We start from the raw sequence: 22138 nt of genomic DNA on the forward strand, positions 1-22138 counted from the left end.
GTGCACAGAGACAGTCCCACTCTCTGGTGCTGGAAGCCTGGGTCCAGTGGCATGAAAAGTCGTTAAGCCTGGAGACTTCCTCAGCTGCATTGGGTGGCCATGTTGTCCTTGGTGCTCCAACACGCCCTGAGCACTCCACAGTGCCTTGCTGCATCGCCCTCTGAGCCGTTGAACCTTCTTGTTGGTTTCTTCCGTCTGTTCCGCCGAAGCAGTCTTCACATGCCGGGTGAGCAAGGCCCTGGTTCACCAGGGGTCGACGACCCGATGGCTACTCTCACAAGATTTAGCTGGACTTTGGAAGCCGTTGTCCGGAGTGTGGCCGCTGCCGCATGCTAGCAGCTACTGGGAGCCACAAGGGAGAGCTGGGTGTCAGGTGGGGGTCAGAGGCTGGAGAGCTGCCCTAGGAGAGCACGACAAGCCGTCCTTACCAAGGTGCTACCCCTTCCTGAGCACCCCATACACCCCATTTTTATTCATTATAACTAAAACAAAAGAACTGCCTGACTTCAGCGGGATGAGGGTTCAAAAAAGAGAGATAGAGGAGTTTCCAATCACGCCGGAAAAGTGAATTGTGGGAAATTCTAAGGGACTTCTGGGGGATGAAGTCCAAAGGCTCAAAGTCTCCCTTTATACAGCAGGAAGGAGGGCAGCAGCCCCTCCCTCACCTTTCATCCCGGCCCCTCACTCATCTCCTGGTTCTCCAAACTCACTCTTGCCTTGCATTTTAAGGCAGGGCCTGCCCAGAGATCCTGGCCAAGATGGACAAAAAGGAGACGGGGCAGCTATGAGTTCACCATTCAGATCCAGCTTCCTCCTCGGCTGGATTCTGAACCGAAAGATAATCCCGAAATGTTGGACCCTTTGAAACTGACAACTCTCCTGCACTTCCCGCTCGCTATTAGAGTCCTCCACTGGCGCTTTGTTCCACGATGGTGATCACAGACATGTGTGGGTTTGCAAAAGGACACCCCGATTGTAGTCAGGCTTGTTGGTCAGGGAAGTCCCAGTCTGTATGGAAAAGCGAAGAAGAAGAAGGAGAAGGAGAAGGAGAAGGAGAAGGAGAAGGAGAAGGAGGAGGAGGAGGAGGAGGAGGAGGAGAAGAAGAAGAAGAAGAAGAAGAAGAAGAAGAAGAAGAAGAAGAAGAAGAAGAAGAAGAAGAAGAAGAAGAAGAAGAAGGAGGACGAGGAGGACGAGGACGAGGACGAGGACGAGAAGGACGAGGAGGAGGAGGAGGAGGAGGAGGAGAAGGAGAGGAAGAAGGAAGAAAGGCAAAGAAGAAGGCTATTTCCATCCTTATCTACCTTCCCATCATAACAGGTTCAAGAAAAAAAATGGCTTTAAGTGTTTAAACTTACCTAAAATGGTTTTTTATAAAAAATTGATCATAAGTGGTTTGCTCCTTCACCTGTCCAAAGGCTGGCTTTAAGGTTTACTGCACTTACAGGGCTTTCCATCTCAGCATTGCAAATAGACCCTGGAATACTCAATGCTCCATGAAATTCTTTTGGAATATGTTACTGGAGCTGCTGCTAAAACATGTGTTTTAAGTATTGTTTGGATGTAAACAAAACCTCATTTTCAACCTGAATGTACCTTAGATTCTTGTTCAATCCCCAGTGGTTACCTCAGTTTACCAATTTGTTCCATAAACTGAAATGTACTGATGAGTACCAGCCTAAGATCCAGTGATTCCATGATGGAGTCCTTGCAATCCCGATTCCTTTGGGTTATGTGACATGGAAATCACTTTAAAAGACTGATATATATTAATTTAAGGTCGCCAAGCAATTCAGCTGTGTAATTCCTAAATGAAAACTCAAGTCAGCAGTCACCTTTTTGGAGTTTTTATTTACAAACAGGAGGAAGAAAGGTATGAGAGAGAGAGAGAGAGAGAGAGAGAGAGAGAGAGAGAGAGAGAGAGAGAGAGAGAGAGAGAGAGAGCGAGAGAGAGAGAGCGAGAGAGAGAAAGCGAGAGAGAGAGAGAGAGAGGCAGAGAGAGAGAGAGAGAGAGAGAGAGAGAGAGAGAGAGAGAGAGGGGGGGGGGAGAAGGGAACACGACTTAAATGCCCCCTCTCCTTAGGCTGGGCCAAAGGCCCAAGCCCTTAGATAGCTGAGGCAAAGAAAAGAGATCAGTCCCACACAGATTAATCTCCACCTCTTTGATTCAGTCATTGTCAATTCAACCAATGTTAAGACCTTTGCCATGTTACCTATGCATTGATCTCCTCCTAATCCACATTCCTAAAACCTCCAATAAATACTGGGGAACAAGCGCGAATCTCTCTCTTACTTTTCTGGACCTTCTGACTTCTCTGTCCCATCTTTTCCTGCTGATCCTCAAGATGCTGTCACCCCAATGCTTCCTATTAATGCATGGACTCTCTTGTCCATAGGAGGCATTAAGGAGTTGTGACTCCCCACGTGTTTTCTTAGTCCTCACGTTTCCCTTTAATTAATTATCCAAGGGAAATATTCACGGAGATCGCGCCACTCCCCATCTGTTTGAACTTGTTGTCTCTGAGTCTTTATTATTCACCCATTTCCTTAATCTCCCTTCTCCTTCTCAGGTGATTACCCACAGGTAAAAATATATAGGGACTGCACGCCGGTCCTTATACTAACCCTAACCGGGCAGCAGTATACACAGTGCGGAATTCCCTCCCCCAGGTCACTGCTCACCATGCTGACGTCTTCCACTGTGCAGCTACATAATGCTTTGCATGGTGCCTAGTTCTAAGGTGCCACGCAAAGGATTATGTCACTGGAAGTAGTACTGTACAAAGCCATGCTTTGTGGCGCCGCCACATCCAGTGCTCCTCTCACTAACCACCAATGAAAGAAGTGCCCCTTCTGGAAGTGCAGTGGGGGCCGGATACATGGCCTCAGGGGGCCACATGTGACCTACAGGCCATAGTTTGGGGACCCCTGCTCCAGGGAGTGAGACTGACTGAAAAGGATCCCCTTTCATACAGAGTGTGAGGGACTCACATACTTTGAAGGGAAGAAGATGCAGCTTTTGCCCCCAAGTCTAGTCCTTCATTTCTTGCCATCTTTGGCAGACCTTCTTAGGTTCCTTGTGGAACTAATAACATCAGTGTTCATTGAAATGCCCAGAAGAAGGTCATTGTCGCCCATTCTGAGAAACCTTGGGAGGGTCTCTGTTATCTCTTGACTGTATCCGGCTCCTTATCAGCAGCCTTGGTATCCCTGAGCTGGGAGTCACCAATTATAACTTCTTTTTTTTTAACCCTTCCGGAAGGATGCCTTCCCTGGCAGCTGCTGGGGCTCTCTGCTATCATTCTTTGGAGGACAAGCCCTCGCTTCCTCCTCAGAGCACCCAGCGTCCTCTCCAGGAAGAACCTCAGCTCTCCATTGAATTCTGACCAAGCAAGTGTCCCATTCCTTCCTTTCATCCTCTATGGAACTGTTGTGTAGCCTTCTGATATGAGTCATTTCTCCCCTCTTCCACCTCAGAGAATTTCTTTGCCATCTGAGCCTTGCTTATCTTTCCCTTCAGAATGCTTCATTGTCCCCAGTGATCTGGAGTGGGGAGAGGCATTCCTCAAGTCTCTTCATGTTCTCCTCTAGAAAAGAGATGACCAGCTAATATATACTCCCTCATACTGTGATCATTCGTTAGTCCTTCAGCTGGGGCAGAAAATGAAAAATCTTACACTGGGGTCAGGCATGACACATGGTTTCCTTATTTTCTGAATTGGTGAATATTTGTGACCTTGTTTAACCTGTCATTTTTTAAAGGTTATATCGATGCCTTTTATTCCAGTTTTATTTTCTTTTCCTCAGTTACACGTGAAAACATTTTAACATTTGTTTAAAAAAATTTTTTTTGAGTTCCAATTCTCTCCTTGGAGAATGGCTGAACAAATTGTGGTATATGCTGGTGATGGAATACTATTGTGTTCAAAGGAATAATGAACTGGAGGGATTCCATGTGAACTGGAACGACTCCAGGAATTGATGCAGAGTGAATGGAGCAAAACCAGGAGAACATTGTACACAGAGACGGATACACTGTGGCACAATCAAATGTAATGGACTTCTCTACTAGCAGCAATGCAATCATCCACAACTATTCAGAGGGACATGTGAGAAAGATGGTATCCACATCCAGAGGAAGCACTGTGCGAAAAGAAACACAGAAGAAAAACAACTGCTTGATCACATGGGTTGGTGGGGCTATGACTGGGAAAGTAGACTCCAAAAGATCACCCTAGTGCAAATATTAATAATAAGGAAATGGGTCTTGATCGATGGCACATGTTAAACCCAGTGGGATTACATGTCAGATATGGGAGGGGATGGGGAGAGGGAATGGAAGTAACATGAGTCTTGTAACTATGGAAAATTATTCTAAATCATCTAATTAAATAAAATAAAAAATAAATAAAAATCATTATTTGGAATTCTTGTGCCCTCTAAAAGAGAACTTGGGGACAAAACAAATAAGGGGCATATGGTTTTCACTACTAGGCAAACCCATCCTGCCTAGAACCTTATTCTATCACATGTGCAAAGCAATACATGCAGAAGGACACTCTGGAACCCAAGCCGTGATCGATTCAGCGAGACGATGTTGGACTGCACCAGGAATATCCTCATATGCCATAAGAGTTTGTCAAAAATGTAAAATGTGTATGTAGTTCAATCAGGGAGTTTATAAGACCAAAGGGTTAGGAGGTCGTCCCTTAGCATATACTCCATTTGAATGCATACAGATAGATTTTATCAACATGCCGAAAAACAAAGGATTTAAGTATTGCCTTGTGATCATAGACAGACTGACTAGATGGCCAGAAGTTTTTCTTGCCAAAAAGAATAACAGCTTTTGTGGTCAAAATCCTATTAAAAGAAATCATACCTGGATTTGTGATTCCCACAAAATTGGACTCAGACCATGGAAGTCACTTTACTCAATCATTATTAAATGAAATTGATAAAAATCTAGGAATACAAGCAACATGCCACACACTGTATCATCCCCAAAGTTCAGGGCAAGTGGAGAGATTAAATAAAGACATCAAAACATTAATAGGAAAATTTTGTGCAGAAACACTTAAAATGGACAGACATTCTACCATTAGTTCTGTTCCATCTTAGAACAAGACCCAATGGAGATATGCCCATCTCTCCATTTGATATGCTATATATAGACATGCAATTTGGCAAAGAAAGACTTGTAAACCAGCATACATTGCAATGATAGGAGGAGATTGTTAACAAAATATATACAAGCTGTACAAACAAGAATAGCAGAGTTGCACAAAATGGGCTTCATACAACAAACAGTACCCCTGGATTACAGTTTGCACAACATTAAACCAGGAGACAAAGTATACACAAAAAATTTCAATAGAAAACTGGCTACAGACATAAAATTGTTTGGACCACACACGTATTGCTTACTACCCTGACAGCTATAAAAATTGCAGGGAAAGACTCATGGTTCCACTCTTCCCACATAAAACCAGAAAAATCCAACATCACTGTAACAGTCATAGAAGAAGAAGATAATCAGACAAAAGCAACAAGAAAAGCTGCCAGAAAGAAGAAACAAAGAGAAAAAAACCTGAAACGGGCAGCTAAGACTTTGAACTTTGCACATTTGTTTATACAAGAAAAGGACAGACATAAAACTGAACTTATATGTAAGACCGAGTGTGTTGAAAGCATAAAACAAAATTAATTTCACATATTAGAGAAATAGCATGCAACACTACATACTTGGAAGAAAGAAGAGATCCATCAGTCAACATGAGAAGTGGAAGAAACTTAATAATATCCATTCCACACAACACTATTAGACATAAATCACAAAATCACAAACTGACATATATTAGGAGACCTTGTGTAAATAAATGAGTGTCTGAAATTGCATTTATGAAAAATATATATATATATATAGTTAGTTAGTTCCATAAGGTCTTGGGCAAATCGAAAGATCAATAGATATTTCTATTTGACTGACATCAGGATACGAGAACAATGTATATTATTGTACTATATGTAAATAATCTCTGTAAATAATATATATACTATAAGTAGGTTAGTAATGTAGTGGGAGGGCCTATAAATATGTAACATAGCATGTATATACATTGTACATAAGATTAAGTTATAGACTAAGGACTTAGAGAATAGTTATAATAAGTAGGGAATAGATTAGGAGTAAGTGAAATTAAGCATAGCATACACAGTTATACTTAGGAATAGATTTAAGCTACATTTGCAGATAGTGCACTTTTAATTGTTTATTGTAAAGCTGATTCTGAAATTGTGTTTAATGGAAAGATATAGAGATAAAATAGTTTGCAAATAATTATAGGTAAATAAAACAGGAAAAATGTTTGTACTAGTTTAATTTAGCAAGAGTAAGGAATATTAGCATTGCAATTCAAATTTCTTTGTAATGGTTTTGTTCAAACATTTATTGTACTGAATTTATTGTAAAACCCCAAAACTACCCCCTTACCCAAAACTTTCCTGCATGAAATTCCTTAGATTAGATAAGATTAGCATAGAATAGATATAAAGGGAAGTTTATTGTTGGGGGGGGAGTAGGTAGAAAGTAGATTTAGTAGCTTGGTAAGCATAATAAATATAAGTGACCTTGGGACGGTCACAACAAAAAAAAGGGGATTGTGGAAAGGAAAACTGAATTAAGCTTTGGCATTTCTGTCACTGAGGTGGAGCAGACAGAAGTTGGAATGTTAGAGTGAAGATATTGACAGCGAAGGCAGTTGGTGGGGGTTGGGGGAGACTTGGAGAGTGACAGTTGCTCTTGAGGGGACTCTTTCCTGGCCATTGGACTAGAAAGAATGCTTTCTCCATGTCTCGGGGTAGAAGTACCTCTATTCGTAGATTTTTCCCAACTGTGTGCTCTACCTGGATTCCTATGGATCGTGTCATCAAGCAAAGGGATTTAAGGGGAGCAGCTTGAACTTAAGGCCGGTCTTTAGGGGTGCTAGTCTGAAGAGACAGGCCCAACCAGCTCTGAAAGTCAGAATATTTTCTTCCTCTTGCTGTCTATTGCTAAAGACTTTGAACTTAAGAAACCTAGCATAGATGAGCATAGACAGGAATAAAAGAAACCCTCCACCAGCCTGCGAGGCCTGACCTCAGTTCAAAAGCTGAGAGAGACTCAAACCCAATCTCTGACAAAGTATAGGGAAATCCCTATTCCCTCTACCCTGATACCTTCCCAATCTAAACTTGCTATTAAAATCATCTTTAGTTAAATAACGCAGTCAGATATCTTTGTAAGAGTGAGAGGCCCCGGAAGAGAGTATGGGTTTTTTGGGGGAGGTTCTCTGTAACCTCAAGTACCCCAAATTTTGAGGTGCCCATCTTTGCCTCTCCCCACTTTCACCTCTGGTATATTATCTGTCCTCAGAGGGTTTTCTTACAGGGTGAAGTGACTTGCCCAGGGTCACATAGCTAGGAAGTGTCTGAGGCCAGATTTGAACCTAGGACCTCCAGCCTAGTCTAGGCTTGACTCTATCTACTGTGCTATCTAGCTCGAAACTTTGCTAATCTTAATAAATTTAACACTCTGTGAAGCAGTTAGCTGACCAAATGCACTAGCTCCATCTTATAAGTGCAAGGACAGAAGCAAAGAAACATGCTAGATGGAGTATCTATTCTAAGGCAGAAGGTAAAAAAAATTTTTTTAAACCCACAACGGGATTCCATCACCATCATTTACCACAATTTGTTCAGCCATTCCCCAGTTGATGGACACCCCTTCAGTTTCCAGTTCTTTGCCACCACAAAAAGAGCTGCTAGAAATATTTGTGTCCACATGGGTTCTTTTCTTTTTCCATTCTCTCTGATGTCTTTGGGATACAGACCCAGGAGTGGTATCACTGGGTCAAAGGATATGCTGTTTGATGGCCCTTTGGGCCTGGTTTCAAACTGTTCTCCAAATTGGTTAGATCCTTTGGCTCCTTCATCAGCAGTTTCTTAGTTCACCTATTTTTCCTTTAGTCCCTCCAGTGTTTGTCATTTCTGTTAAGTGTGAGGTGATACCTCAGAGGTGTTTTAATGTGCATTTCTCAAATCAGCAGTGACTGAGGAACAGTTTTCCCCATGATTCTAGATCACTTGGAGTTCTTCCAAACCTCCCTGACCTTCTTCTTTGACCATTTATCATTTGGGGAATGACTTGTCTTCTTGTACGTTTTGTGTCAAGGAAGTTCATTCCCTCCCCCTTCTGAGTCACTTGACCCGTCCATCAAACATTCCTGAGATAATACAGTTATGCCAGGTTCGGTCCCTCTACATGCTACGGTAGGTCAAGAAAAGTCGAGGCTTTGGGGCTTGAGAGGGAGAGAACTGAGAAGAGAAGGAGTTAGGAAGAAGCCGGGAACAGGTGAAGGGAAGGAGGAAGAGGCTTGCAGGCTAGGGCCCATGTGGTCAGGTTACTTAGAGGAATGGCTGTCTACCCTTTCCAATAAACCTTATAAAATATATAATATCTGGGAAGAAAGATGAGGCACTCGCCCGCGAATGGCTCAAGAAGTGAGAAAGGAGAGTAGTTTGAATTCCGCGGGGGCGAGACGAATTAAGTCAGAAAGCATGCCGGATTGATTTTGATGGAGCCCACAGCACCCCTCCCACCACTGAAAATCTCAAAGGAAAGAACCATCCAGGAGTCCACAATTAACACTACTCAGGTCAGAGGAATGCTAAAGCTTTGCTGAGAAATTAGCCTAGGTTCCTTGGGCTAGTTGCCAAGCAGAAACCCTATGGCTGAGAGAATAGGGTGTAGATAATAGGATGAATTAGAAAGAGCTAGGTATTAGCATTGGAAAAGGAAAGTGCCTGGCCAAAGGCCAGGTCCAGGTGAGAGAGAAGAGGAGGAGAGGGAGAGACAGTGTTGGGCAAGGCCTGAGATCCAAGAGAGAGAGGGAGGTGCCTGTGGGCTGCTGCTTTTAATGTCTTTGATATGCAAAGATGCGGAATGCATAATCAGGAATACAGAGTGTATTGATTGGTAGATTGGAACAAGGTAAAGGTGGAGTTTATCCCAGGGTGGATAAGACAAAGGGATCTAAGTTTCGGGCCTTAACCTTAGCAATGCTGGGATGGGAGTTCATTGCCATGCACAAGAATGGCCATGTGTCCACACGCAATCCTTACATCTTAATTATATATATGGCCTGGACTGCTACAAAAGAATATTCAGTCCTTACAGTTTGCAAACCAATTCTCTCGTCATTTGAGACACGAGACCTTTCTAGGTCTAATAGGCAGGCTGTTCTGTGCTCCCCTAATCTGCTTGTCGTGTCCCCTGTTCTGTCTAAGTCATGCCTACACAAGTTCCAACCAATGGACTCTGGACTGCTGTTCTTATTGCTGCTCCAAATGACCCAGGTCAGTGGAGCTGCCTCTGGTGCTTCTGGGAAATGTGACTTTCTCTCTCGGTCTCAAACACACACACACTGGTGGGAGTAGGAGGAGACACATGCATGGGCCTCTCCTTTGTGCTCATTCACAGCCTTTTAATAGGTGAATCCAGTGGCCACGAGCCCCTCAGCAGTTCCAAACGAGTGTCTGATTCTTTTCTTCCAGTGAGCTGACGGGGAGAGGAGGCATTTCCCCAACACCAAGGAACCTATATGGAGAGGAGAGGGATAGGGAGCGGGTCTGGATGCCCAGGTCCTTCAGGAAGGCCAAGACTCTGGACACTGGAAGGGAGTAAAGGCCTGGGGACCTGGATACCTGGGTCCTAATGGGGTTTAAAGCCTGGGTGTCTGTCAGGATGGTTAGGTAGCACAGTGACTTGGGAGGACCTGGATTCCAATATGGTCTCAGACACTTCCTAGATGGGTGACCGTGAGCAAGTCCCTTCACCCCCATTGCCCAGCCCTTGTTACTCTTCTGTCTTAGAATAAATAAGAAAACAGAGTCTCTGAGGGGACAAAAGGATGGAGACTTGGCATCCTGGGACCATGATCACTCATTGCCTTAATTCCAGTTCCTACTATGGACTCGGTGACTATGAGTCCTGGGTCTGAGCTAGGGTGCACTGGGGAGGGAGAGAGGCAGAGAGGAGCCTTGATGGGCTGGGGATTTGGGAAGAGGTATTTGGTGTCAGAGAAAAGTGAGAACCGAAGAGGGGGAAGCTGAAATGCCGTGGGGGTGGGATGGATGACTGGGCGCAACTCCTGGAGGTGGTCCTTCGGGTAGGCCTAAAGCCATTGGGCAGAGAGCTCTCCAGGCTGGCCAGGCTTCACAATACCGGAGTGGAGTGCGGCCTTGGTGGAAGGGGAGGAGGAGGCTCTGCTGGGCGGTAAGGAGAAGGGTGAGGTGGAGCTCTTGCTCTTTGGGCTCCCAGGAGGCTGCTCGGGGGAGGCCTTGGCAGGGGTGGGCGAGGAAGACTTTTTGGGATGTTTGTGCCTGGGGTACGCTGTGTGCATGAGCCAGCAGTTGTAAACCTTAAAATTTCTTAGACTTATGAATGTTGGAAATTTCACCATTGGGAAATTTCATACTTGGAAAAAATTTCCTACTGATAGTAAGAACTCTATTGGAATGTGAAAACCCTTGGCATGGGAGGGTCCTTCTCCTCCCTACTTAAGATTACTTTAGGACAGAAACCTTTTGCTAAATAATGGAAAGGGCTTTGACCTATGCTTAAGCATAGAACAGGAAGTTCTTTGAGTCATGATAGATTTTAGAATTGATCCAATAGAGATACTTGGAATGACAGAACCAGGTCTTGGAACTTACAATCTCCACCCTACTCAGAGTAACAGGATTTAGGAAGGGCTGCAGCAAAGATCAAGATTTAAGTATTTGAGAATATGACCTACAACAGACATGTGCAAAGGAAACAGACCTCTCGGTGGTCCTGGGTTAAGCTAGAGCCACCATTGGCACAGGGGAGACATCGACAGTGATGGTAGATGTGAGAACTGAGGGGAGGGGACTTAGATGGTGTCCTTAAAGATAGCAGAGTCTGAGGACAGGAGGGGGCCGGAGGAGAGTTTTTTGCTCTGAGAGGTTTTGCTCTAAGGAGAGGTTTTGCTCTGAGCGAGGTGGCTCTGAAGGAGGCCTGAGGAGGTTGCTCTGTGGGAGGACCAGGAGAGAAGGCTGGCTCTGAAGGAGGAGAATTCTCTGGAAACATTTCTTGAAAGGAGGCTCTCTTGAAGGTGGAGCCTGAGGTTGGCATGAGGTTGGCATGGATGGCCTTACCTAGAGAGATCTTGGGTGAGTGATAAAACCAACTGACTGATTTATTCATTCATTCCTTTCTTACTTTCTCTCTTTTTCTATTGATTAATCAGTGTATTATATATTAGATTTCTCTATAAAACCCAGTTGACTTGGGCATATTCATAAATTGGGAATATATTCCCTGGCGACCATCTTATATTTATATAAAACCAAGACAGAGTAGAAAACATATTTCAGCGGTCATAATTGATATATATATTTCCCTTGCTCCCAAACATTTTAATTATCACAGTTTATGGCTCCCACTCTCTTATCTACAACTATTTAACACAAAACTATTTTAAATCTAACGCAGTGGGGACTTCCGGGCAAGATGGCGGCTTAGAGAAAGCTAAAGTTCAGATCTCCAGAAAACCCTTCCCGACCGATCTCAAACTATAAGCTCCTAAGGGGCCGAAATTCAAAACGATCAACAGCATAGACCCTGGGAATCCTCTTCCTGGACCTGGACCTGGATCAAAAGGTACGGCCCCCCTCAAAAGCCAGAACCCGAGATCACTCGGACCTAAGGGGTAGGAGCGCAGAGTCCAAGGCTCCGGGAAGCCGCAGCCCCGCCCCACTCAGAGAGGAGGGTCGTCTGAAACAACAGCATCCCTCAGGGCGGGCAAGACAGCCTCAGGGGCTTGATCCTTCTATCAGAGTCTCAGTGAAAGTCACTGCCCTCCGAGCTCTGGGAAGCCGCAGCCCATACCCCGGCAGAGAGCAGGGTCCTCTGAAACAACAGCAACCCTCATGGCGGGCAAGACAGCCTCAGGGGCTTGATCCTTCTATCAGAGTCTCAGTGAAAGTCACTGCCCTCGGAGCTCCAGGAAGCCGCGACTCCTTCCCCCGCAAAGAGCAGGGTCCTCTGAAACAACAGCAACCCTCAGGGCCGACAAAGCAGCCTCACGGCCAGCTATTCTGAAGGCAACTTCCGGAAAGCAACCCGACCCAGAGAGCCGGGGGAGAGTGTGACCCCCTGGTCCGACCCTTCCATTCCAGTTCCAGTGAGGCATACTCAATTTAACCCAGGGAAACCTCATAGAACCGACAATCTGCCCAGGACTAAAGCCTCTGAACACCAGAGAGAGATAAGAAAAGCTAATCCTCCCCATTCAGAGATGGCAAACTCCACAGAAGCACAGAAGCCCCAAAATCCCAAGAAAAATAAGAAGAAAGGGGCGACTTTGGACACATTCTATGGAGCCAAAATACAAAATACAGAGGAGATAGAGGACGATATGCAAGAAAATGCTCCGAAACCTTCCAAAGGAAATGGAAACTCTCCACAAACCCATGAAGAATTTGAATCAGAAATGACCAAAAAGATGGAAGCCTTCTGGGAGGAAAAGTGGGAGATAATGCAAAAGAAATTCACACATCTACAAAACCGGTGTGACCAAACTGAAAAGGAAAACCAGGCTTTAAAGGCCAGGACCAGGCAGCTGGAAGACAACAATCGTGTAAAAGAGCAAGAATTAATAAAGCAAAGCCAAAATACCAAGAAATTAGAAGAGAACATAAAATATCTCACCGACAAGGTGACAGATCTGGAAAATAGAGGGAGAAGAGATAATTTAAGAATAATTGGACTTCCAGAAAAGCCAGAAATAAACACCAAACTCGACATTGTGATACAAGATATAATCAAAGAAAATTGCCCAGAGATTCTAGAACAAGGGGGCAATACAGCCACTGACACAGCTCACAGAACACCTTCTACACTAAACCCCCAAAAGACAACTCCCAGGAATGTAATTGCCAAATTCCAAAGCTATCAAACAAAAGAAAAAATCCTACAGGAAGCCAGAAAAAGACAATTTAGATATAAAGGAATGCCAACCAGGGTCACACAAGACCTTGCAAGTTCTACTCTGAATGATCGTAAGGCATGGAACATGATCTTCAGAAAGGCAAGAGAGCTGGGTCTCCAACCAAGAATCAGCTACCCAGCAAAACTGACTATATACTTCCAAGGGAAAGTATGGGCATTCAACAAAATAGAAGATTTCCAACTTTTTGCAAAGAAAAGACCAGAGCTCTGTGGAAAGTTTGATACCGAAAATCAAAGAGCAAGGAATACCTGAAAAGGTAAATATTAATGAAAGGGGGAAAAATGTTATCTTCTTCTTTTACTCAAACTCTCTTCTATAAGGACTACATTTATATCAATCTATGTATACTAATATGTGGGGGAAATGTAATGTATAAATAGGGGGTAAAGAAAGACCAAATAGAATAATCTTTCTCACAAAAAGATTCACATGGGAAGGGGAGGGGAAGAAAACTCCTATAAGAAGGAGAGGAAGAGAGGGTTTTTTACTTAAACCTTAATCTCAGGGAAATCAACTCTGAGAGGGAAAAACATCCAGATCCATTGGGATCTTGAATTCTTTCTTACCCAACGAGGGTAGGGAGAAGGGAAAACCAAGGGTGGGAGGGGGAGAGGGTAAACAAAAAGGGAGAGAAAGAGAGGGGGAAGGGGGAGGGAACAAAAAGGGAGGGACTAAAAAGGGAAAAATCAAGGGAGGGGACAAGGGGGACTGATTCAAAGGAAATCACTGGACTAAAAGGTAGAGCCGAAGAAGAAAAGGTTAGAATTAGGGAAGGATATCAAAATGCCAGGGAGTCCACAAATTACACTCATAACTTTGAATGTGAATGGGATGAACTCACCCATAAAACGTAGACGAATAGCAGAATGGATTAGAATCCAAAACCCTACCATATGTTGTCTTCAAGAAACACACATGAGGTGGGTTGATACCCACAAGGTCAGAATTAAAGGATGGAGTAAGACCTTCTGGGCCTCAACTGACAGAAAGAAGGCAGGAGTAGTAATCATGATATCTGATAAAGCCAATGCAAAAATAGACCTGATCAAAAGGGATAGGGAAGGTAATTATATTTTGTTAAAAGGGACTCTAGACAATGAGGAAATATCATTAATCAACATGTATGCACCAAATAATATAGCACCCAAATTTCTAATGGAGAAACTAGGAGAATTGAAGGAAGAAATAGACAGTAAAACCATATTAGTGGGAGACTTAAACCAACCATTATCAAATTTAGATAAATCAAATCAAAAAATAAATAAGAAAGAGGTAAAAGAAGTGAATGAAATCTTAGAAAAATTAGAATTAATAGACATATGGAGAAAAATAAATAGGGATAAAAAGGAATACACCTTCTTCTCAGCACCACATGGCACATTCACAAAAATTGACCATACATTAGGTCACAGAAACATAGCACACAAATGCAGGAAAGCAAAAATAATGAATGCAGCCTTCTAAGATCACAAGGCAATAAAAATAATGATTAGTAATGGTACATGGAAAACCAAATCTAAAACCAATTGGAAATTAAACAATATGATTCTCCAAAACCGTTTAGTTAAAGAAGAAATCATAGAAACAATTAATAATTTCATCGAGGAAAATGACAATGGCGAGACATCCTTTCAAACCTTTTGGGATGCAGCCAAAGTGGTAATCAGAGATAAATTCATGTCCCTGAATGCTTATATTAACAAACAAGGGAGAGCAGAGATCAATCAATTGGAAATGCAAATCAAAAAACTCGAAAGCGATCAAATTAAAACCCCCCAGCAGAAAACCAAACTAGAAATCCTAAAAATTAAGGGAGAAATTAATAAAATCTAAAGTGATAGAACTATTGATTTAATAAATAAGACAAGAAGCTGGTACTTTGAAAAAACAAACAAAATAGACAAAGTACTGGTCAAGCTAATTAAAAAAAGGAAGAAAGAAAAGCAAATTAACAGCATTAAAGATGAAAAGGGGGACAGCACCTCCAATGAAGAGGAAATTAAGGCAATCATTAGAAATTAATTTGCCCAATTATATGGCAATAAATACACCAATTTAGGTGATATGGATGAATATATACAAAAATACAAACTGCCTAGACTAACAGAAGAGGAAATAGAATTCTTAAATAATCCCATATCAGAAAATGAAATCCAACAAGCCATCAAAGAACTTCCTAAGAAAAAATCCCCAGGGCCTGATGGATTCACCAGTGAATTCTATCAAACATTCAGAGAACAGTTAATCCCAATACTATACAAACTATTTGACATAGTAAGCAAAGAGGGAGTTCTACCAAACTCCTTTTATGACACAAACATGGTATTGATCCCAAAACCAGGCAGGTCAAAAACAGAGAAAGAAAACTATAGACCAATCTCCCTAATGAATATAGATGCAAAAATCTTAAATAGGATACTAGCAAAAAGACTCCAGCAAGTGATCAGAAGATCATTCACCATGATCAAGTAGGATTTATAACCAGGGATGCAGGGCTGGTTCAACATTAGGAAAACCATCCACATAATTGACCACATCAACAAGCAAACCAGCAAGAACCACATGATTATCTCAATAGACACAGAAAAAGCATTTGATAAAATACAACACCCATTCCTATTAAAAACACTAGAAAGCATAGGAATAGAAGGGTCATTCCTAAAAATAATAAACAGTATATATCTAAAACCATCAGCTAATATCATCTGCAATGGGGATAAACAAGATGCATTCCCAATAAGATCAGGAGTGAAACAAGGATGCCCATTATCACCTCTACTATTTGACATTGTACTAGAAACACTAGAAGTAGCAATTAGAGAAGAAAAAGAAATTGAAGGCATCAAAATAGCCAAGGAGGAGACCAAGTTATCACTCTTTGCAGATGACATGATGGTCTACTTAAAGAATCCTAGAGATTCAACCAAAAAGCTAATTGAAATAATCAACAACTTTAGCAAAGTTCCAGGATACAAAATAAACCCACATAAGTCATCAGCATTTCTATATATCTCCAACACAGCTCAGCATCAAAAACTAGAAAGAGAAATCCCATTCAAAATCACCTTAGACAAAATAAAATACTTAGGAATCTACCTCCCAAGACAAACACAGGAACTATATGAACACAACTACAAAACACTCGCCACACAACTAAAACTAGACTTGAGCAAATGGAAAAACATTAACTGCTCATGGATAGGAAGAGCCAATATAATAAAAATGACCATCCTACCCAAACTTATTTATCTATTTAGTGCTATACCCATTGAACTACCAAAATACTTCTTCACTGATTTAGAAAAAAACATAACAAAGTTCATTTGGAAGAACAAAAGATCAAGGATATCCAGGGAAATAATGAAAAAAAAAACACATATGATGGGGGCCCTTGCAGTCCCTGACCTTAAACTATATTACAAAGCAGCAGTCATCAAAACAATTTGGTACTGGCTAAGAAACAGAAAGGAAGATCAGTGGAATAGACTGGGGGAAAGTGACCTCAGCAAGACAGTATGCGACAAACCCAAAGATCCCAGCTTTTGGGACAAAAATCCACTATTTGATAAAAAACTGCTGGGAAAATTGGAAGACAGTGTGGGAGAGACTAGGAATAGATCAACACCTCACACCCTACACCAAGATAAATTCAAAATGGGTGAGTGACTTTAACATAATGAAGGAAACCATAAGTAAATTGGGTAAACACAGAATAGTATACATGTCAGACCTTTGGGAGGGGAAAGGCTTTAAAACCAAGCAAGACATAGAAAGAATCACAAAATATAAATAAATAATTTTGACTACATCAAACTAAAAAGCTTTTGTACAAATAAAACCAATGTAACTAAAATCAGAAGGGAAACAACAAATTGGGAAAAAATCTTCATAGAAACCTCTGACAAAGGTTTAATTACTCATATTTATAAAGAGCTAAATCAATTGTACAAAAAATCAAGCCATTCTCCAATTGATAAATGGGCAAGGGACATGGATAGGCAGTTCTCAAATAAAGAAATCAAAACTATTAACAAGCACACGAAGAAGTGTTCTAAATCTCTTATAATCAGAGAGATGCAAATCAAAACAACTCTGAGGTATCACCTCACACCTAGCAGATTGGCTAACATAACAGCAAAGTAAAGTAATGAATGCTGGAGGGGATGTGGCAAAGTCGGACATTAATGCATTGCTGGTGGAGTTGTGAACTGATCCAACCATTCTGGAGGGCAATTTGGAACTATGCCCAAAGGGCGACAAAAGAATATCTACCCTTTGATCCAGCCATAGCACTGCTGGGTCTGTACCCCAAAGAGATAATGGACACAAGGACTTGTACAAAAATATTCATAGCTGCGCTCTTTGTGGTGGCCAAAAACTGGAAAACGAGGGGATGCCTTTCAATTGGGGAATGGCTGAGCAAATTGTGGTATATGTTGGTGATGGAATACTATTGTGCTCAAAGGAATAATAAAGTGGAGGAGTTCCATGGAGACTGGAACAACCTCCAGGAAGTGATGCAGAGCAAGAGGAGCAGAACCAGGAGAACATTGTACACAGAGACTAATACACTGTGGTATATTCGAACATAATGGACTTCTCCATTAATGGCAGTGTAATGGCCCTGAACAATCTGCAGGGATCCAGGAGAAAAAAACACTCTTCATAAGCAAAGGATAAACTATGGGAGTGGAAACACCGAGGAAAAGCAACTGCCTGAATACAGTGCTTGAGGGGATATGACAGAGGAGAGAATCTAAATGAACACTCCAATGCAAATATTATCAATATGGAAATGGGTTCCAATCAAGAAAACATGTAATGCCCAGTGGACTTACCTGTCGGCTATGGGGGGTGGGGGGGAGGAAAAGAAAATGATCTATGTCTTTAATGAATAATGCTTGGAAATGATCAAATAAAATATATTTTTAAAAAATTTAAAAAAAATTAAAAAAAAATCTAATGCAGTGGGCTAGGTGGCCTGGGCAGGGGATTAGTTGGAGCCCCTGGTACAGGTGCAGACCACCTTCTTACACTGTTGCCATGCTCTGGTGAGCCAGTTCGGTGGCTTCTGGATAGCCTTCCCCAGAGCCTTGAAACTGGTGGAGGGCTGTGAGGCCTGGGTGGGCTCCGGGCCGTCCCTAGGTTTGTCCTTGAGCTGCTCTGTGGCGACCCAGGACCAGGCCGACGCTGCTAACCGAGGCTGGTAGAGGACCCACCTGTGATGCCTGCCATCCCAGGCCTCTAACTTTTTAAATACATATTCTGCCAGGGTTCTGGGCTCCCCTGAGGAATCTCGCTCCTTAGCCTGGTGCTGCTCTTGGGGCTGTGGCTGCTCTTGGGGAAGCTGAAGCCTGTTGGCATTGCCCAGCTCCCGGGGGTGCTCTTGGGAGGGTGGCCGCTCTTGGGGGCCCTCTTGGGGCTGTGGCTGCTCTTGGGGGCTCTCTTGGGGCTCGAATAGGTCACTGAGCATGGAGAAATCGGAGCTCTGCAGTGTCCCTGAGGAAGCCGAGCTCTTGGAAACCTCACGGGAGCCCAGCCAGGAGGACAAGGTCTGGACAAGAGCAGAGCAGGACGGGGACCTGGATGGCCCTGAAGAGGAAGTCTCCGCTGGTGAGGCAGCCTGGCAAGGGCAGGGGGGAGGAGTCACGCCGGGCCTCTGGGCCGGGCCCAGCTGGCCTGACAGTCAGTCCCAGCCTCCCTAGTACCTTGGACCGGCTTAGAGTGCTGGAAATACGTCTGAAGAGGGTCCGGACGGTGATGCTCGGCTGCCCTGGGGGGATTCGGGACCGGGTTAGGCCTCCGGAAGAGCCCCGAGCCAGAGAGCAGGGGAGCAGGGGGGAGGGGGGCGTCCTTTACCTTCCACTTCCACTAGGCTCCCCGGGGTGCTCCTCCTGAAAAGGGTGGGCTCTGATCTAAGGAAGCAACCCACCGCACTCTGGCCTGCTGGGTGTCCAGGACCAGCCCTCCCTCTCCTCCAGGCCCTTGTGCCCGCCCGCGCCCCCGCCCCTCCCCCTCCCCCACCCCCCAGCATGCTCGGGGCCACGCCCACTTCCGCTCCTCTTCTTTCAGGACTGGGAGCTTCTGCTGGGACCCGGAGGGCATGGGGGCGGCTTCCGCTCTCAACATCACTTCCGGGAGGGCCGGGGTGGTCTGCTGGTCCATCAGTTGGGAGAGCGGCCCAGGGTAGTGCAGTGCTTTGTCCCAGGTCCAGCCCGGGCTCCCCTTGGTCCTCGGGACGGGATACTGGGGAGGGAAGGCCACCTCCTTCCGTTTGGGGGGGGCCTCTGTGGAGGGACCAGAAGGGCCTCAGAAACCCAGAGCCAGGCGGAGGCGCCGGGGCAGGAGGCAGGAGGAGGGTTTTCTCACCCGCTGCGGACATCGGGGCGCTCTCGTCCTGGGGGAGAGGAAGAGTGGGGGTCACGGGCCGCCCGCGCCGCCTCCCGGCGTCAGAGGGGGCTCCGGGCGGCCCTCACCTGGGCGGCCTGCTCGTCAGGGCTCCGGGCCCAGGCCGCGATGGGCCCCTGCATCAGGAAGATCAGGAAGCGCCAGAGGTTGAACAGGAGGCAGCCCTCGGCCGGCTCGGCCACCAGCCTCAGGTAGAAACTGCGGCCGGAGGCCAGGCGGAGCTTCAGCCTCCATCCGGCCTCGCTGTGGACAAACAGGCGGACCAGGTGTGCCGGCAGCAGCCTGTGGGGAGCACGGGGTGAGCCGGGCCCGGCACAGAGAAGGGGCAGGCAGGCAGGGCCGGGCCGCCCGGTCACCTGGTGAGCTCCAGCCGCGGAGGCTGCTTCTTGCTTTGGACGGGCCGGGCCAGCAGGACGAGGTCCGGGAGCAGGAGCCCCGGGAAGGAGGAGGCCACCGCCATGGTCACCGGGTTCTCCTTCTTGTGCAGGAAGACAGGCTCCCCCTTGTTGGTGACCTGGGGAGGGCGGGGCGGGGCAGCCGGGAGCACCCTGACCAACGCCTGCCGATCCCCACCGCCCCTCCCCCCACCACCCCTGCCATCCCCCACAGCCCCCCGCCCCCCACGGCCTCCTGCCACCCCCTCACTGGCCCCCCGCCGCCTCCCAGCCCTCCTCCGTCCTCCCCCAGCCGGGCCCACCGGCCTGCCTGGGGTCACCTGGACAAAGTCACTCTCAAACATGGCCGTGAATGGCCCGAGGGGCGGGTAGTTGCCCTCCGCCAGGGCTCTCTGCAGCGGGCCAGGCTTGGGGAAGCACAGCGGGAAGGACAGTTCCTCTTCCACTTCCCCTTCCGGCAGGTGGAGCTCTCCGGGCAGAACAACTGCGAGCAGGGAGGAAGCAGGCCCGAGCTGGGGGCTGGCCGGCCCCCGCGGGCTCCCCTGCATCCCTGCAGCCCCCCAGGCCGGGGCCCCACCTGGTGAGGGTTTCCGGGGTTTCATTGGGCTCAGGGAGTCTCGGTGCGCCTGAAGATCAGGGCTCTGGGGTGGGGGTGGAGGGGGCTGCTGGAGGAGGGCCAGGATACTCTCTGTGGGGAGGGCAGACTGGCTATGGCTCTCTGGGACAGCTGAGCTAAGAAGGGGCAGCCTCGCAGGCGTAACACAGCCAGGAGGCCCCCATTGTGACCTCATGCATGGGTCAGGAGGGTCAGGGGGGGCCAGCTGGCAGCATTCCCCGGGTCCCACGCAAGGCAAGACAAGGAAGAAGGGGGCAGCACCCCGGAGGAAGGCCCTCTCCAGCCCCTGGCCACAAAGGGGGTGGGGAGGGTTTGGGGGGGGCACCCGATCAGGAGGCACCCCGGGGCCTTTCCTGCAGAGCTCAGAGCCAAAGCCCAAGGCCCGCTGCTCAGCTAGCTCTGGAGAGGGAAGGACAGGCAGCCCACATTCTAGGCAGGGGCTCTGGGGAAAGCTCTGAAGTCTTTCAGCAGGGCTGTAGCTTGAGGCTGTTGCAGCCTCCCCAGGCTCCCTTCGCCTTTTCAGGGGAACCTCCAGGAGCCACCAGGTCCCCCTATAAAGGGACTCTGGAGAGCCGGGCTACAGGCTGTTGCTCTCCCTGAGGTGCCTTTGGCCCAGCATGATCTCCATGCTCTGGGCCTGACTCTCCCTGACTAGTCCTGGACAGTGAGAGGGTTAGAGTGGATCTGGAGCCCTGGAACCCTCGGCTTACCCTAGAGGGGTGTGAACCTTAAACATTCCCAGACCCTACTTCATGAGGTTGGGTTAAGACCATTCCCCATTTGGGCAGTGAAGGTACTTGATCAGGAATGTGAGAACTCTACTTCACCATCCTTAAGCAGGCCTTAGGGGGAGATAAAGTTGTAAACTCTTTGCTGAACAATGAAAAGCACTTAAACCCATACTTAGAGTAAGACAAAAAGTTCTCAAGCTATGCCTATTTTTGGATCTAATACAAAAGGGTGCTAAGTACCTATAAGGGTCAGGCAACTTGTGAACTTACTAGGAGCAAAGAGGTGAGAAACTTACTCAGAAGTTTTCGGGTGTGAACTTAATCAAAAATTTAAGCCTTCTTAGGTGTGAACTAAGAATGGTCTGTCCTTTGAAAAACGTCTACTGTGATTGGTAGATGGAAGAACTTAGGGGAGGTGACAGAGGAGAAAATTCCCTTGAAAAAGGAGCTCAGAGACATTCAGATTCAGGATTGAGCTGGTGAAGTCAGCTGAGATGAAGCTGGCCTGGTGTCACTAGATTCCTTGCTTGAACAAATCTTGTGGTGAGTGATTAAGGACTGACTGATCTTTCTCTTAGGGCTTAGGCCTGGGTTGGCCAGGGCTGCCCTGGGCCGTGTAAAGATTAAAATTTAGGGGAGACAGGGAGACTGAGGCAGGTAGAAATTGGTTTCTCTCTGCAAGGAGTATTATATTGTTTAGAGGTTTATTGATGATTAAGAAAATACAGATTAAGAGACACGTGTCCAGGCCATAGAGTGGCCTAGACACAACCTCAGCTACATTATGAAAAAAAGCCACATCTGCCCCAAACGGAAGTCCAAGTCGCAAGAGCGAGCCCTCAAAACCTTTGAATCAGTTTAAATACCTCCTCGATCTCTGCCCAGCTGAGATTACAAGGCATTCTGGGGAAGTGG

The 22138-nt window shown here is 45.8% G+C and overlaps 2 protein-coding genes across 8 annotated transcripts in view; one reads left to right on the forward strand and one right to left on the reverse strand.

The window, feature by feature from the left end:
• Nucleotides 1-406: 406 nt before the first annotated feature.
• LOC103099202 (Golgi-associated RAB2 interactor protein 5B-like) lies at nt 407-21826 on the reverse strand. 5 transcript variants are annotated; one of them, XM_056825778.1, is made up of 8 exons: nt 20197-21819; nt 19838-19995; nt 19550-19763; nt 19443-19470; nt 19126-19360; nt 18933-18988; nt 18782-18846; nt 17980-18696 (listed from the first exon to the last, which is right to left on the reverse strand). In XM_056825778.1, exons 1-8 carry the CDS (start codon nt 20665-20667, stop codon nt 18067-18069), a joined length of 1857 nt encoding a protein of 618 aa, XP_056681756.1. In that variant the 5' UTR covers nt 20668-21819; the 3' UTR covers nt 17980-18066. The 5 variants fall into 5 exon arrangements, with proteins under 5 accessions (XP_056681757.1, XP_056681756.1, XP_056681755.1 ...); XM_056825777.1 differs by having other exon boundaries at nt 19838-20360; nt 20454-21813; XM_056825776.1 differs by having other exon boundaries at nt 18933-18967; nt 19838-21822.
• The window catches only part of LOC103095138 (uncharacterized), a 38442-nt gene continuing 36627 nt past the window's right edge, over nt 20324-22138 (forward strand). For 2 of the 3 annotated variants that reach the window (XM_056825781.1, XM_056825783.1), the window contains exon 1: nt 20324-20456. The gene's annotated coding sequence lies outside the window, so the exon portion shown is untranslated. Of the gene's footprint in view, nt 20457-21642; nt 21767-22138 lie in introns of those variants that run through there. The other variant, XM_056825782.1, reaches the window with a different exon arrangement.

Source organism: Monodelphis domestica, chromosome 4 (assembly GCF_027887165.1).
Source record: "Monodelphis domestica isolate mMonDom1 chromosome 4, mMonDom1.pri, whole genome shotgun sequence".
Classification (NCBI taxonomy): Eukaryota; Metazoa; Chordata; class Mammalia; order Didelphimorphia; family Didelphidae; genus Monodelphis; species Monodelphis domestica.